The 16,453-nt window shown below is 40.2% G+C and overlaps 1 protein-coding gene, 1 non-coding gene and 1 pseudogene across 2 annotated transcripts in view; 1 reads left to right on the top strand and 2 right to left on the bottom strand.

Moving 5' to 3' along the window:
* Window positions 1-16,453, top strand: part of GREB1L (GREB1 like retinoic acid receptor coactivator) — a 108,188-nt gene that overhangs the window by 21,513 nt on the left and 70,222 nt on the right. Inside the window, exon 5 of the mRNA XM_052660403.1 lies at window positions 255-377. Within this exon, the coding sequence (XP_052516363.1) occupies window positions 255-377 (123 nt within the window). The remainder of the gene's footprint in view (window positions 1-254; window positions 378-16,453) is intronic.
* Window positions 7,250-7,422, bottom strand: LOC128067584 (uncharacterized; annotated as a pseudogene).
* Window positions 13,185-13,287, bottom strand: LOC128067595 (U6 spliceosomal RNA). Its single transcript, XR_008201408.1, has one exon. It is a non-coding gene; the product is annotated as a U6 spliceosomal RNA (small nuclear RNA).

Genomic DNA, 16,453 nt, shown 5'->3' with positions numbered 1-16,453 from the left:
GTCTGTGCCTAACAAAAGTCAAACTGTTCTAGGGAACAAAATCATCTCTTTCGTTTCCAAACATGGCCCTAGAAAGACAAATTATGTTCACCAGCTTGGACGTTCTGTTGGAGTCAGGACTGGGGAAGGGGGATCTCTTAAAGAAAGTGGCTGCCCCTTGAGGAGCAGGAGTTTATTTCAGAGATTTTGTGGATTGTGGCTCCATCACTTGTTTTAACAGAATATTGTTCTCTATGGTTCTTATTCCTTCCTAGAATGTAGAAGCCGACAATCCTCTACCACGTGCCACTCCATTAAACCAAACTCTTCAGTGTCATCAACTGCAACCCCAGAAAATGGCACAACAAATGGATACAAATCAGGATTCATTCAGACAGGTAACGGGTTATTTTCTTTCGCAGTTTCAAGCAGCAGATGTATATTTATTGAGGCATTTTAAACTTACAGTTGGCTGATTTGAACAGAGGTTTTTTTTAAAAATAGAGGCATTACTTGAGTTACTATTCAAATTAGAACTCAGCATTGAGATGGGTCAGTCTGTAGGTGACCAGGACCCCAAATCCCAAAGAGCACCGCCAATGCCAGGCAAGGCAAGGAGACAGGAACTGACAGTTGGTAGAGAATTTAGCTCAAGCTTAGGACCTGTGTCTAGAGGAGTCTGACAGGAGGTAGTGAGTAGAAATACAGCCATGAGAGAAGTTTGCGTCATAGCTATGAGGTGGCATTTATTGAGGACCTTCTCATGAAGACTGGGGTGCTAGGGTAGGGCTCTAACTAGGCTTGCTGAACATTATATTGAGTATTACAAACCAACCTGGATACAAACTAAAATCCCAAAGCGGGACTGGAGATCACAGTGGAAGAATCTAGGATCTAGTTTCAGGTAATACAAGATTGCAGCTTGGTTACAAATAACCAGATAAAATCTTAGGACCTGAAGCCACGTTACAGTATCAGAGCAGGGTCAACAGAATGGCTGATCTGATAACTGAGCAGATAAGCCACTAGTCTAAAACTTCTGAGAATTCCTCTAGTGTGAAGGCCTGCACTCAGGTCAGGATAATACTCCAGGGGGACTTAATGTTTCTAGGTGGCTGAAGGGCTGGAGGGCTGTAACTGAAGAGATCCCTGAAGACAGTATTTGAGAAAAATTTTCAGAACCAGCCTAGGTTGTATCTTAGGCAAGAAGAGAAGTATTTCAAAAGTATGAGTGAATTTTTTTTCAGTTCACTTGTATTTTGAAAAGTATTTTACCCACAAACCTCATAGCATATGTGTTCTGCCAGAGTTCACTCAACCACAACGAACTGGAAAAAAGGCTGTCTTTCTTCATTGGACTACTTGGCATTTCTCTTCCAAATGTATATGAAATTTTGATGAGCTGGTAAATGGTTTCCACTTATTTTCAAGGTGGAAGTGATTATTAGAATATATTAGTAACAGTTGCAGTGATAATGAAGATGACTTTATTTGGGGACATTTTTTGCTATGTATCTGGACTCAGCAAAAACCATTTCATCCTGGATTTTAAGTCTAGCCTTTAAACTGTCCAAGAGATTTATATAAAGGCTGTCATTTAAGAGAGAAGAGAATATTCTAAATTCTCATTTATTCTAAATGAGAGAACATCATGTCATTAGGTATTCAAGTAAGAAAAAAGTTGGCATTTGGCTCTTGGCACGGAAATATTAGCTTTTGTTACAGTGATGTCTCCTACAATTTTAGTAATTTGATTCTGCAGTATATTTTCTGCCATTAGAGCTTGGGTCTAAGGAAATGCAATTTTAAAACTACAGCATTAGTAGTGAATACTTACTTCATTCCAACAGAAACTTACCATGTGTTCATTATATTCCCAGACCCTTGTCAGATGCTATAAGGCAGGGTTCCAGTACTTGATTGTTGGTTCCAATGATTTAAAAATCACTCAAATAAGGGATAAAAGCAATAAAACATGTTACCTTTCATAAGGGAGAGGTGGATTTGTATAAATAACTAGTCATACCTGAAAATAATGAAAAGATACTGAAATGTTAATAATAAATAGTGAAATTTTAATTATGCAGAAATATATTTTGAAAATGAAAATTTCTCCAAATAGAGGAATTCAAGATTCAGGCTTTATTTAGCAAAGGCTCCTTCAGTTTTCACAATTGACTTACAGTGAACACAAGTGACCAAGTGCCATGTCAATATTCTTGTGTATCCCTTGTTGAGGTGAGAATGGTAATTTGACCATGAAATTAGCTATTAATTTTAGGTACAATCCAGAGAATTTAATAGAAGATGGTGCCTTTAAGAGTAAAACTTTGTGTCTAAAACTTTCTTCTTGACAAATAATATTTATGGAGTTTTCAACAATAATTTTTTTCAGTGTATTTTGAAAGTAATAGACTGTAAGAATTTTATACCAGCCTATATTTTCATTTCAAACATTAAGCATATGCAGCATCTCCTTAGCTGATAGAGATTTACCCTGCTGTAGGAGATTGCCTTCTTAATCTGCAGTCAATGACTGCCTGTAATCAGCATTTCTTAGCCAGAAATGTAAGCATACATTTTAGCAAAATATTTGCTAAAGCACACAAATAAGGAAAATATTTGAAGATGGGATTAATTTACTATTTACACAGCTTTGTCTTTCATTCTAACTGCCAAGCTCTGGACATTCTGTTCTGGCTGGCTTGCTGCTTTATCTTTTGGATATTTTCTTTCAACATATTTGTGTCATTGATAATTCAAATTTTAGCCAACAATCCTGGTAAAATATTTTATGGTTTTGACCGAAGGTGGCTACATAGTTACTACCTATATTGTACACACTTACTGTGCACACACACACATGTATGTGTTTTGTGCTTAATAAGGACAGGAATTCAAGAATAAGATCCTGGAAGCTGTGTGGTACAGCCAGAAATAAAGAGGGAGAGGAAAAAAGAACAGATAAAAAAAATCTTTGCCTAACACAAAATTTTCCATATTTTTTCCTAAAAGTTTTATTGTTTTATCTCTTGCATTAGTCATTTTGAGTTAATTTTTGTGTGTCATGTGAGTTGAGCATCTAAGTTCACCTGTTCACATGTGGATATCCAATTGCTGCAGCATCACCAGTTAAACAGATTGTCTTTTTGTCAGTGAATTTCACTTATCAATAATCAATTGATTATAAATAAAAGGATTTATTTCTGGGCAAATTGATAAAATGGACCTCCTCAAAATTCAAAGCTTTTACACTTCAAAAGACAGTATTAAGGAAATAAAAAGATAAGTGATAAACTAGAAAAAGATACTTGCAAAACACATATTTAATAAAGGATTTGTATCCAGAATTTATGAAGAACTCTTACAACTCAGTAACAAGATTATAGTCCAATCAAAACATGGGGAAAAGATTTGGAACAGACATTTCTTCAGAGAACATATATAAATAGCTAATAATCACATGGAAAGATGCTCAGCATCATTAGTCATAAGGGAAATACAAATCAAAACTGTAATGAGATAGTAATATTAATATTACCCCCATCTACCCAGGAGAAATAAGGACATGTTCTTGCAAAAACTTGCACACAGATGTTCATATAGCAGCATTGTTCATTCAGTCGAAAACTGGAGACAAGCTAAATGTCAATCAACTCATGAACAAATAGACAACATTGTGTATCCATAAAATAGAATATCATTCAGCAATAATAAAGAGCAAGCTACTGATACCTGCTATTGTATGTCATGAATGAACTTCAAAAACACTGTGCTAAGTGAAAGAAACTAGTCAAAAGAGACCATGTATTATATGGTTTCATTTATATGAAATGTTCAGAAAAGGCAAATTGCTAGAGATAGGAAATAGATTAGTGGATGCCTGGGGCAAGGAGGGAATGAGAATTAACTGAAAGTGGGCATGAGGTTTCCTGTTGGGGGATGGAAATGTTCTAAAACTGGTTTATGGTGATGGTGGCACCACTTGGTCAAGTTACTAGAAATCACTGAACTATCCACTTGAATTGAGTAAGCTTTATGATAGTTAAGATATCCCTCAGTAAAGCTGGGGAGGGGAGATTAAAAAGCTGCTCTAAAGACAAAGGTGAAATCATTTGGAGTGGCAACATTTCTCCCTTGGTTGAATCCAGTCTAATTTACTGAGTGTTTTCTAAAGAATGAGCAGTGTTTCTGACCAAACAGTAAACTGTACAGGGCTTGGAGCCCGAGTCCTGGTGTTCAAATACTGTCCCCAATGTTTATTGGTTTAGGCTTGGGAGATGCCACTCAGTTGTTGTGTCTGGATTTTCTCATTTGTAAAACTGAAAATAACAATACCTATTTTGCAACTAAGGATTAACTCAGCCTTACTATTGTACTTGTGAGCCAAAACCACAATAACCACGATGGTGTGATCACTCAACTAGAGCCAGACATCCTGGAATGTGAAGTCAAGTGGGCCTTGGGAAGCATCACTACAAACAAAGCTAGTAGAGGTGACGGAATTCCAGGTGAGCTATTTCAAATCCTAAAAGATGATGCTGTGAAAGTGCTGCACTCAATGTCAGCAAATCTGGAAAACTCAGCAGTGGCCACAGGACTGGAAAAGGTCAGTTTTCCTTCCAATCCCAAAGAAAGGCAATGCCAAAGAATGTTCAAACTACTGCACAATTGGACTCATCTCACACACTAGCAAAGTAATGCCCAAAATTCTCCAAGCCAGGCTTCCACAGTACATGAACCATGAATTTCCAGATGTTCAAGCTGGATTTAGAAAAAGCAGAGGAATCAGAGATCAAATTGCCAACATCTGCTGGATCCTTGAAAAAAACAAGAGAATTCCAGAAAAACATCTACTTTCGCTTTATTGACTATGCTAAAGCTTTTGACTGTGTGGATCACAACAAACTGTGGAAGATTCTGAAAGAGATGGGAATACCAGACCACCTGACCTGCCTCCTGAAAAATCTGTATGCAGGTCAGGAAGCAACAGTTAGAACTGGACATGAAACTACAGACTGGTTTCAAATCGGGAAAGGAGTACGTCAAGGCTGTATATTGTCACCCTGCTTATTTAACTTATATGAGAAGTACATCATGTGAAATACCAGGCTGGATGAAGCACAAGCTGGAATCAAGATTGCCAGGAGAAATATAATAACCTCAGATATGCAGATGACACCACCCTTATGGCAGAAAGCGAAGAACTAGAGTCTCTTGAAGAAAGGAAAGTGGAAAAGTTGGCTTAAAACTCAACATTCAGAAAACTAAGATCATGGCATCTGGTGTCATCACTTCATGGCAAATAGATGGGGAAACAATGGAAACAGTGAGAGGTTTTATTTTGGGGCTCCCAAATCACTGCAGATGGTGACTGCAGCCATGAAATTAAAAGACGCTTGCTCCTTGTAGGAAAAGCTATGAGCAACCTAGACAGCATATTAAAAAGCAGAGACATTATTTTGCCAACAAAGGTCCATCTAGTCAAAGCTATAGGGCTTCCCTGGTGGCTCAGATGGTAAAGCATTTGCCTGCAATGCGGGAGACCCGGGTTTGATCCCTGGGTCGGGAAGATCCCCTGGAGAAGGAAATGGCAACCCACTCCAGTATTCTTGCCTGGAAAATCCCATGGATGAAGCCTGGTAGGCTACAGTCCATGGAGTCGCAAAGAATCGGACATGACTAAGCGACTTCACTTCACTTCACTTCTGTCAAAGCTGTGGTTTTTCCAATAGTCATGTATGGATGTGAGAGTTGGACTATAAAGAAAGCTGAGTGCTGAAGAATTGATGCTTTTGAACTGTGGTGTTGGAGAAGACTTTTGAGAGTCCCTTGGACTGCAAGGAGTTCCAACCAGTCAATCCTACAGGAAATCAGTCCTGAATATTCATTGGAAGGACTGATGGTGAAGCTGAAACCCCAATACTTTGGCCACCTGTTGCAAAGAACTGACTCATTGGAAAAGACCCTGATACTAGGAAAGATTGAAGGTGGGAGGAGAAGGGGATGACAGAGGATGAGATGGCTGGATGGCATCATTGATGTGATGGACATGAGTTTGAGTAGACTCTGGGAGTTGGTGATGGACAGGGAAGCCTGGCGTGTCACAGTCCATGGGGTCACAGAGTTGGAACTACTGAGGGACTAAACTGAACTGAACTGTGTGCCATTCTCCCAATTGTGATTTATTAACCATCTATATTCTTTTTAAAATAATCTTTATTTCTGTATTTTTGGCTTATGCTGGGTCTTTGTTACTGCAAGAGGGCTTTCTCTGGTTGTGGTGAGTGGGGGCTGCTCTCTAGCTGTGGCGTGTGGCCTTCTCATCGCAATGGCTTCTCTTGTTGCGGAGCACAGGAGTAGTGGTGCATGGGCTTGGTTGCTCTGCGGCATGTGGAGTCTTCCTGGACCAGAGATGGAACCCATGTCCTCTGCATTGGAAGGTGGATCTTAACCACTGGACCACCAGAGAAGCCCTCATCTGTATTTTTTTATATGCTAGAAACTGTAGGCTCATTTTATTTATCCCTCTACACCCTAGTACCTGGCAGATGCCTGGAAATAAATATTTTTAAATTCCATTTTTATTTAAATTAGCATTTGTGGGATTGTTAATTTGCTCATGCATACTCTTTTTCCAACTGAAGATGGTATGCTCTTCTACCATGAGAAGGAAAAATTAGCTTGTAAGCTGGGATAGAGATGGGCCACCTAAGCTCTGCCCCTGGGACTGATAGTGTCATTTTTCGAAGATGCTATTAGGCAGGACCTGGTATGAATCTATGACTGTCTTAGGCCCTGGCTACATTTGCCTAAAGTATTTAAAGTTCTATTTTATGGCTGCGTTGGTATTAATATAAAGATGACTATGCATGAGTGACATGTGTGTGTCAAGTCACTTCAGGTGTATCCGACTCTTTGCAACCCTGTGGACTGTAGCCTGCCAGGCTCCTCTGTCCATGGAATTCTTCAGGCAAGAATTCTTCAGGCAAGAATTCTGCAGTGGGTTGCCATGTCGTCCTCCAGGGGAATCTTCCCGACCCAGGGATCGAATTGCAACTCTTATGTCTCCTGCATTGGCAGGTGGGTTCTTTACCACTAGTGCCACCTGGGAAGCCCCAGAGATGAATATATTAACATTAAATGTTAAGACACTTTCTTTGACCAAAAGTTCATCTTTTTCTTCTAATTTTAAAAGAAATTAAAACATTCTCATGAACACCTAAAAGTGTTAATGGACCTGAGGCACTGTGCCTTCTCTGCCTAGTGGAGAAGGTAGCCCTGTTATTGGAGACGGATGCACAGTCCATGAAACGGGGTTTTCCTGTAGATAAACAACTGATGGCTCAAAGTAATGTAAACCCCTTACTGTCTTATGCTTGTGTATTAAACTGATAAGGACAGATACTACACTGAATCTTAGCCAAAAGGCTGAGAAGTGATTATGCTTCTGTATTAAAGAAGTCAGAACAATAACAAATGAAAGGACTGGCCCTATCATATATCAACCTCATGAAGCTTTCCTAATAAAGACAGCATGGAGCTGGTGCAGGGATAGACAAAGAGCAGCAAAACAGATTAGAAAGTCCCCAAACAGATTCCTAGGACATGTGGGTGTTTTCTACTTAACAGAGTGACTTGCAGATCAGCAGAACCTTTCCATTCAACAAATGATGCTCAGAAGTTGGGTATCCCATGTGGAAAAAAATTGAAACTGGACCCCTATTGTCCTCTGTCCACAAAAATCAATTCCGGGTCACTGAAGAATCTAAATGCAGCCAGCAGAAGTGTCAAGCTTTAAGGAGATATTGTAGATATCTTAAATGTAGCGACCAAAAGTGCTGTATCATTTAAGCATACCTTTCCTCTTTCGATTTGTCCGTTAGCCGCTAAACTTCCTTAAGGTCAGACTAAGCAAAGTTCCTCTCACAGGTTTTTCTAAGCTTAGTTCCTCATGAATATTCAAATTATCCCTTTACCAAAACACAGTCTCCTTTTTTCCACATGTGGTGGAACCCTTGGGCTGGCAGATCTGCCCACTCCTAACTAGATACCGGGAACACATGGGCTTTTCCCTGGGCAGGGATTGTATCTTTGCCTTCTTCCCCTATTCTATCCCCAGAGCCTGGCATCATATCTGCCCTCCTGAAGCAGCTCAATAAATATCCGAAGAGGGAATGCTTCTCAGTAAACATCCAAAGAGTGAATGGGAGGGAGAGTGAAGAAAGTCAACGACCAAACTCCTCTGAGACAGGGCTGTAGTGCTTTTGAGACTCCTGCTCACAAAAGAGAAAATGAAACTCTTTAGCAAGTATAAGGAGGAATGGTGCCCTTTGTAGAAATAAAGAAACTGCAAATCATGACAATGAAAAGTCATTCATCAGTTCTTTTAACCACAATATCCCATCTCAAGTGATAATATACAGTGCTGGCAAGCATATAAGACTGACAATCTCAGGCTGATGGAGGCAGACAGAAATATGACTTCTTTTTTTATGTATAATTTTTTGTGTGGCTGTGCTCCATCTTCGTTGCTGAGAGGGCTTTTCTCTTGTTTTGGAGAATGGGGATAACTGTCTAGCTGTGGTGCACAGGCTTCTCATTTCAGTGGCTTCTCTTATTTCGGAGCACAGGCTCTGGGGCTCACAGGCTTTCAGCAGTTGCAGCTGCCAGGCTCGAGAGCACAGGCTCAGTAGCTGTGTCTCATGGACTTAGCTCTGAGGCAAGTGTGATCTTCCCGACCCAGGGATCAAACTCGTGTCTCTTCCATTGGCGGGTGGATTTTTTACTACTGAGCCACCAGGGAAGCCTCAATATGACCTTTTAAGAAAGCAATTTGGCAATATATAACAAGACCATTAAAAATATTTATATCCTCTACTCTAGTAATCTTACTTCAGAGGCCTTAGCCAAGAAAATAACCTAAAAGGACACTCAAGATATTCACTGCAGTTATCCTTTAGATGAACAGAAAAGAAGCACCCTTTTAATATAGAAACAAAGAAATCATAGCATATTCACAGGACAAAGATGTCAAAAAAAAATTAGGACACTGTCCAACCACATACGAAATAATCCTATTAAGGTTAAAAAAACAAAAAAACATATTAGGGCTTCCATGGTGGCTGTGTTAAAAAATCCACCTGCCAATGTAGGAGACATGGTTTTGATCTCTGGTCTAGGAAGATCCCACATGCCATGGACCAACTAATCCCAGGCACTACAACTATCGAGACTGTGCTCTAGAGCCTGGAGCCGCAACTTCTGAGCCCACGTGCCGCAGCCGCTGAAGCCCGTGTGCCCGAGAGCCTGTGCTCTGCAGCAAGAGAAGCCACTGCAATGAGAAGCCCGCCCACCACAACTAGAGAGTAGCCCCTGCTCACCGCAACTAGAGAAAGCCCCGTGCAGCAACAAAAACCCAGCACAGGCAAACATCAATAAAGAAATAAAATTATTTTTTTAAAAATATTAACCTCTATAGGTATTTTTGTTACAGCATGGAAAAAATACTGGAGTATAGCCAATTAATTGACACACAATGTTATGATAGTTTTAGATGCACAGCGAAAGGACTCAGCCACACATATACATTTATCTATTCTCTCCTAAACCCTGCTCCCATCCAGATGGCACATAACATTGAATAGAGTTCCATGTGCTATACAATAGGTCCTTGTCTATTATCCATTTAAAATATAGCAGTGTATATGACCTTCCCAAACTCCCTAACTATCCCTTCCCTTTGGTAACCATAAGTTCGTTTCCTAAGTCTGTGAGTCTCTTTCTGTTTTGTAAGTTCATTTGTATCATTTCCTTTTAGATTCCACATATAAGGGATGGCATATGGTATTTCAAGAAGTGATATTTTAACATGTTTGTTTCTATTTCTGAGTTTTCCTTTATGTTATATTTTTCATAATTAAGCACTAGAAATTCTCAGGATGAAGTCGAATGTACAGGTCAGTAGAAAGATCTGGTTTTCACTGATCTTTCTTCAGCATTCTGTGTAGGAATAAAGACCAGAACCTAACATATATGCATCTAAGTTACAGTTAGTTAGAAGGTAACAAAACCAGAATTTGAACTTTCTCTGCTCACTATTGACAATTTTATTAGGCAGTTGCTGGGTTATACAAAGATGATATTACCTCGAATTCTTTATAATGGTCATAAATTACCTCAAATTTCAAGAACAGAGTAAAAGGCAAGAGGAATGGGAAGATGAGAGGGGAGGACTAAGGTTGAAAAATCCATGAAGAAAAGAAACAAAATTGTGTAATTTGTAGTGATGTGGATGAACCATGTGGATGAATCATGCCCAGGAAGTAAGTCAGAAAGAGAAAAGCAAATATCATATACTAATGCATATATATGGAATCTGGGAAAATGGTATTAATGAACCTATTTGCAGGGCAGGAATAGAGACGCAGGTGTAGAGAACACTTGTGGACACAGACAGGGAAGGAGAGGCTGGGATGAACTGAGAGAGTAGCATTGACATATATACACCACCGTGTGTAACATAGACAGCCAATAGAAAGCTGCCGTATAGCACAGGGGGCGCAGCTTGGTGCTCTGTGACGACCTAGAGGGGTGGGGTGAGGAGGGGCGAGGGAGGCTCAAGAAGGAGGGGATATGTGTATATTATAGCTAATTCACTTTGTCATACTGCAGGATCTACACATTGTAAAGTGATTATACTCCAATTTAAAAAAGCATCCCCCCCAAAAAAAATCTGTAAAGATCAATTCTATATCCACTTTTGGCCAAAATGCATTAAAAGGGACTAAGTTTATCATACCACCTGAAACAACCAGGAAAAAAGAGACAAAACTACATGAAAAACAGTTGTTAGGACACTGTCCTTCAGGCAACAAACGACATTGATTCTGAGCAATAGGAAGCAAATAATGTGAGTCTTAGCATTGCCCCAGCTTACCTGCCAGTTTCCAGTCCATGATCCAGAGAGGGGGAACTGTGGTGGAGCCCAATGGTCCCCTAAATTGAGTGGAAGGAACCAAAGCAGGTAAAGTTCACTGGACCAAGTACCAGAAGGCACAGCCGCACAGAGAGATCCCCAGCACCGTGCGAAAACTTCCCTGAAATGTTCAGTATAGGATCAGTTGATGCATGCATATTTGGAAACTACTCAAGGCTGTATAGTCAAAGCTGTGGTTTCTCCAGTAGTCATGTGTGACTCTAAGAGTTGGACCATAAAGCGAAGAATTGATACTTTTGAACTGTGGCGCTGGAGAAGACTCTTGAGAGTCCCTTGGACTGCAAGGAGATCAAACCAGTCAATCCTAAAGGAAATCAGTCCTAATATTCACTGGACAGACTCATGCTCAAGCTGAATCTCCAATACTTTGGCTACCTGATGCAAAGAGCCGACTCATTGGAAAAGACTCTGATGCTCGGAAAAATTGAAAGCAGGAGAAGGGGATGACAGAGGATGAGATGGTTGCATGGCATCACCAACTCAGTGAACATGAGCTTGAACAAACTCCGGGAAATGGTGAAGGACAGGGACGTCTGGTGTGCTGCAGTCCGTGAGGTAGCAAAGAGTTGGACATGACTGGGTGACTGAACAACAACATGAGATCTATCCAGTTCTTTGAAAAATGGGTTAAAAAATTTAAAGCAAATTCTTCTTTTATCCCCACTCATTTATTTAAATATTTTGGTGCTACAAATGTACCCTTTGGAATTCGCCCATTTGGGTTTAAGTTCCACGTGTATCTATTGCTGTGTGGCAGACACTGAGAACACTTACTCTTTCCAAGTCTAGTTCCTCATCTGCCGAACAGAAGTGTGAACTGCAGCCACTCCACAGTGTTGTTAGGATTACTTTAGAAAATCCTCAGTTGAGTGGTTGGCATGTAGTGAGTGTACATGACTGCAGACACTCATGGGCATTGTGTAAGTTCAGACGTGACTGAGTGACTGAACAACATCAAGGCTGGTAAAAAGTTCCATCCAGAAGAGTGGGAGGGAACATTCACACAGGGCCAGGAATAAGGACTGTTCCAACCAGCTAGGTGGGAAAACCTCACAATTTATCAGGCATTGGATGGAGTACTTGGGAAAGTCTTGTCTCAGTCATGAAGAATACTTAATTCTAGATTGAGCACTACTTCAAAATAGCCTAAAAATATCGCAAAACAAAATCCAAAAGGATCAAATTGTTTCTAAGCAATTTAACTGTCTGGAGGAGGGCATGGCAGCCCACTCCAGTATTCTTTTAGTTTTTTTTAATTAAAAAAAAAAAGAAAAATAGAGTTTATTAGAGTGGGAGTCACGCCAAGAACAGTGGGCTGCCTTCCTGATAGTCATGGAGAGCCGATGACAAGCATAGGTCATTTGCCGTTTTTATAGATGGGGAACAAAGTAGGAATATGTATCTTACCCAATCACTCTAGTATTCTTGCCTGGAGAATCCCATGGACAAAAGGAGTCTGGTGGGCTACAGTCCATAGTGTTGCAGAGCTGGACATGACTGAAGTGACTTAGCATGCACACATGCAATTCAACTGTATTCCAGAATAAAGCTCAAGAATATTTATAGACAAACTTCCAATTATAAGATAAATAAGTACTAGGGATATAACATACAATATGATAAAGGTAATTAATAGTGCTGTATAATGTATGTGAAAGTTGTCAAGACAATAAATCCTAAGAGTTCTCATCGCAAGGAAGAATTTTTTCTTTTTCTTTTATTTTGTATCTATATGAGATGATGACTGTTCATTAAACTTCTTGTGATAATCATTTCATGATGTATGTAAGTCAAATGCTGTACACCTTGAACTTACACAATTCCCATGAGTGTGTGCAGGCTCAGACGTGTCCAACTTTTTGTGAGCCTGTGGACTGTAACCCGCCAGGTTCCTCTGTCCATGGGATTCTTCAGGCAAGAATACTGCAGTGGGCTACCATTTTCTCCTCCAGAGGATCTTCCCAACCTAGGGATGAAACCAGAACCTCCTGCATTGGCAGGTGAAATTCTTTACCTCTGAACCACCTGGGAAGCCCATTGAAAGAGGCAGAGAAACACGATTAATACTGAGACTCATTAATCCATCAAAACCAACCTGAAACTGTCAGAGGTGTCAGAATTAGCAGAAAAGGACATCAAAACAGTTATTAAACATATCTCGTATGTTCAAGAAGCTAAGTAGACACTGAAGATATTAAAAAGCCCCAAAATGGAATGCGTCGCAAATTTGTGTGTCATCCTTGAGAGGGGCCATTCTAACCTTCTCTGTATCGTTCCAGCTTTAGTATACGTGCTGCTGACATGAGCAAAGGATTGTGTTTTAATTAAGTGCTAGTCTCATTAAGTCAGAAGTAAAATATGACTGACATGAATGACAGCCTCAGCGTGCATTAGTGAAAATATTGTGTCTTATTAGAAGAATATTACTGTAATTGCCAGTGTGAATGTGAAAATAGGTTCAGAGTACTATCCCCAGGAAAGAAGCAAATTATGTAGTCTATGTTTAAATATTTATTTGGTTGCAACAAGTCTTAGTTGCAGTGACATGCGGGATCTAGTTCCCTGATCAAGGATCGAACCTGGGCCCCCTGCATTGGGACTTCAGAGTCATAGCCACTGGACCACCAGGGAAATCTACACAGTCTAAGTTTAATACAGGTACCAAGAGCAAAAAGAGGGCTTGTAAAGGTTTAAAGTCTCAAGCATCTGGAAGCCCCTTAATAAGATTGAGCAAGACAAGTATTTCTTGAATATCTGCTGTGTTCTAGGTACTTGCTAAACATGTTAATTGCTACAGTGAGGCAGGTTTTAGGATCATTTTGCCAATCACAAAACAGAATCTCAGAAAAGGTTAATTATTTGGCAAACAAAAAAAAAAAAAGTAATTGACAAAATCAGAATCCAAAGTCTTTCTACTTGCTACTTCAATGACTCCCTTTAAAAAAAAAATTTTTCCCCCAGTGATCTTGGGCTACAGATTGAGCTATTGCATAGAGGATAAGGAAGTTGTTGCGGCTTTTTTTTCACTCTGTTTCTTTAGCCATGATGTGGCAGACCTTGTGCCAGAAGCTGGGAATGCCATCAAGGAGCTCATGACCTGAAGAGCGAAACAGGATCTTACAAAATCCTACAACACAGAGAGCAGAGCTGTGACTTGCTCGAGGATTTTTCCAAGTTTTCAAATGCTCCCATGTTTACAAGTTCACGGGTAAAGATAATCGGGTCTTGGTGACAATCAGGCCAGGTGATCAGCTGTTTACTCAGTGTCTAAGCACCAGTTTCTGCACAACAGCCTACAGTTCAGCTTCACCTCTGAGTAAGATCACAAAGGCTATTGAATTTTGGACATTGTGTGCTGCTCCCAGTTGATCAAAACCACTGTTAAACACTGAATACGCCAATACCTGATAAGTTCAAGAATACAAGCATGGGCAAGAAGGTAAAGAGTAGGGAATAATATAAAATGATTCATGTTCACTCTGACCTTATCTAATGCCTAACTGCTTTCTGACTATATGCCTACACACGTGTCCTTTTGTGACTGGCCTCCTTCACTTGACATCATGTTTTCAAGATGCATCCATGTTGTAGTGTATATCAGTATTTTATTCCTTTTTGCTGCTGAATAACATCCCCATTTTATGGATATACCGCATTTTATTTATGAATTTATGAGTTGATGGATATTTAGGTTTTCCTACTTTGTTCAGTTCAGTTCAGTTCAGTTGCTCAGTCATGTCTGACTCTCTGCGACCCCATGAAGTGCAGCATGCCAGGCCTCCCTGTCCATCACCAACTCCCAGAGTCTACTCAAACTCACGTCCATCAAGTCAGTGATGCCATCCAGCCATCTCATCCTCGGTCATCCCCTTCTCCTCCTGCCCCCAATCCCTCCAAGCATCAGGGTCTTTTTCAATGAGTCAACTCTTTGCATGAGGTGGCCAAAGTACTGGAGTTTCAGCTTTAGCATCATTCCTTCCAAAGAACACCCAGGGCTGATCTCCTTCAGAATGGACTGGTTGGATCTCCTTGCAGTCCAAGGGACTCTCAAGAGTCTTCTCCAACACCACAGTTCAAAAGCATCAATTCTTCAGTGCTCAGCTTTCTTCACAGTCCAACTCTCACATCCATACATGACTATTGGAAAAACCATAGCCTTGACTAGACGGACATTTGTTGGCAAAGTAATGTCTCTGCTTTTCAATATGCTATCTGGGTTGGTCATAACTTTTCTTCCAAGGAGTAAGCGTCTTTTAATTTCATGGCTACAGTCACCATCTGCAGTGATTTTGGAGCCCCCCAAAATAAAGTCTGCCACTGTTTCCACTGTTTCCCCATCTATTTGCCATGAAGTGATGGGACTGGATGCCATGATCTTCATTTTCTGAATGTTGAGCTTTAAGCCAACTTTTTCACTCTCCTCTTTCACTCTCATCAAGAGGCTTTTTAGTTCCTCTTCACTTTCTGCCATAAGGGTGGTGTCATCTGCACATCTGAGGTTATTGATATTTCTCCTGGCAATCTTGATTCCAGCTTGTGTTTCTTTCAGTCCAGCATTTCTCAGGATGTACTCTGCATATAAGTTAAATAAGCAGGGTGACAATATACAGCCTTGACATACTCCTTTTCCAATTTGGAACCAGTCTGTTGTTCCATGTCCAATTCTAACTGTTGCTTCCTGACCTGCATATAGGTTTCTCAAGAGGCAGGTCAGGTGGTCTGGTATTCCCATCTCTTTCAGAATTTTCCACAGTTTATTGTGATTCACACAGTCTATTGTGATTCACACAGTCAAAGGCTTTGGCATAGTCAGTAAAGCAGAAATAGATGTTTTTCTGGAACTCTCTTGCTTTTTCCATGATCCAGCGGATGTTGGCAATTTGATCTCTGGTTCCTCTGCCTTTTCTAAAACCAGCTTGAACATCTGGAAGTTCACGGTTCATGTATTTCTGAAGCCTGGCTTGGAGAATTTTGAGCATTACTTTACTAGCGTGTGAGATGAGTGCAATTGTGTGGTAGTCTGAGCATTCTTTGGCATTGCCTTTCTTTGGGATTGGAATGAAAACTGACCTTTTCCAATCCTGTGGCCACTGCTGCGTTTTCCAAATTTGCTGGCATATTGAGTGCAGCACTTTCACAGCATCATCTTTCAGGATTTGAAATAGCTCAACTGGAATTCCATCACCTCCACTAGCTTTGTTCATAGTGATGCTTTCTAAGGCCCACTTGACTTTCTACTTTGGGGCTGTTGTAAATAATGCTACTATGAACATTTGTGTACAGATTTTTACATGGGCATATGTTTTTACTTCACTCTCATTTTATACCTAGGAGTGGAATTGCTGGGTCATAGCTCTATGTATACCCATTTGAGGAACTGTTTTCTTTTTTTTAATGTATATATTTTTATTTTTATTTATTTGTCTGCATCAGGTCTTAGCTGTGGCGTGCAGGATCTTTAGTTGCAGCATGTGA

This window comes from Budorcas taxicolor, chromosome 22, assembly GCF_023091745.1.
Source record: "Budorcas taxicolor isolate Tak-1 chromosome 22, Takin1.1, whole genome shotgun sequence".
In the NCBI taxonomy this organism is placed as follows: Eukaryota; Metazoa; Chordata; class Mammalia; order Artiodactyla; family Bovidae; genus Budorcas; species Budorcas taxicolor.
The sequence above is the reverse complement of the archived record's forward strand: the minus strand, read 5'-3'. Positions and strand labels throughout refer to the sequence as shown.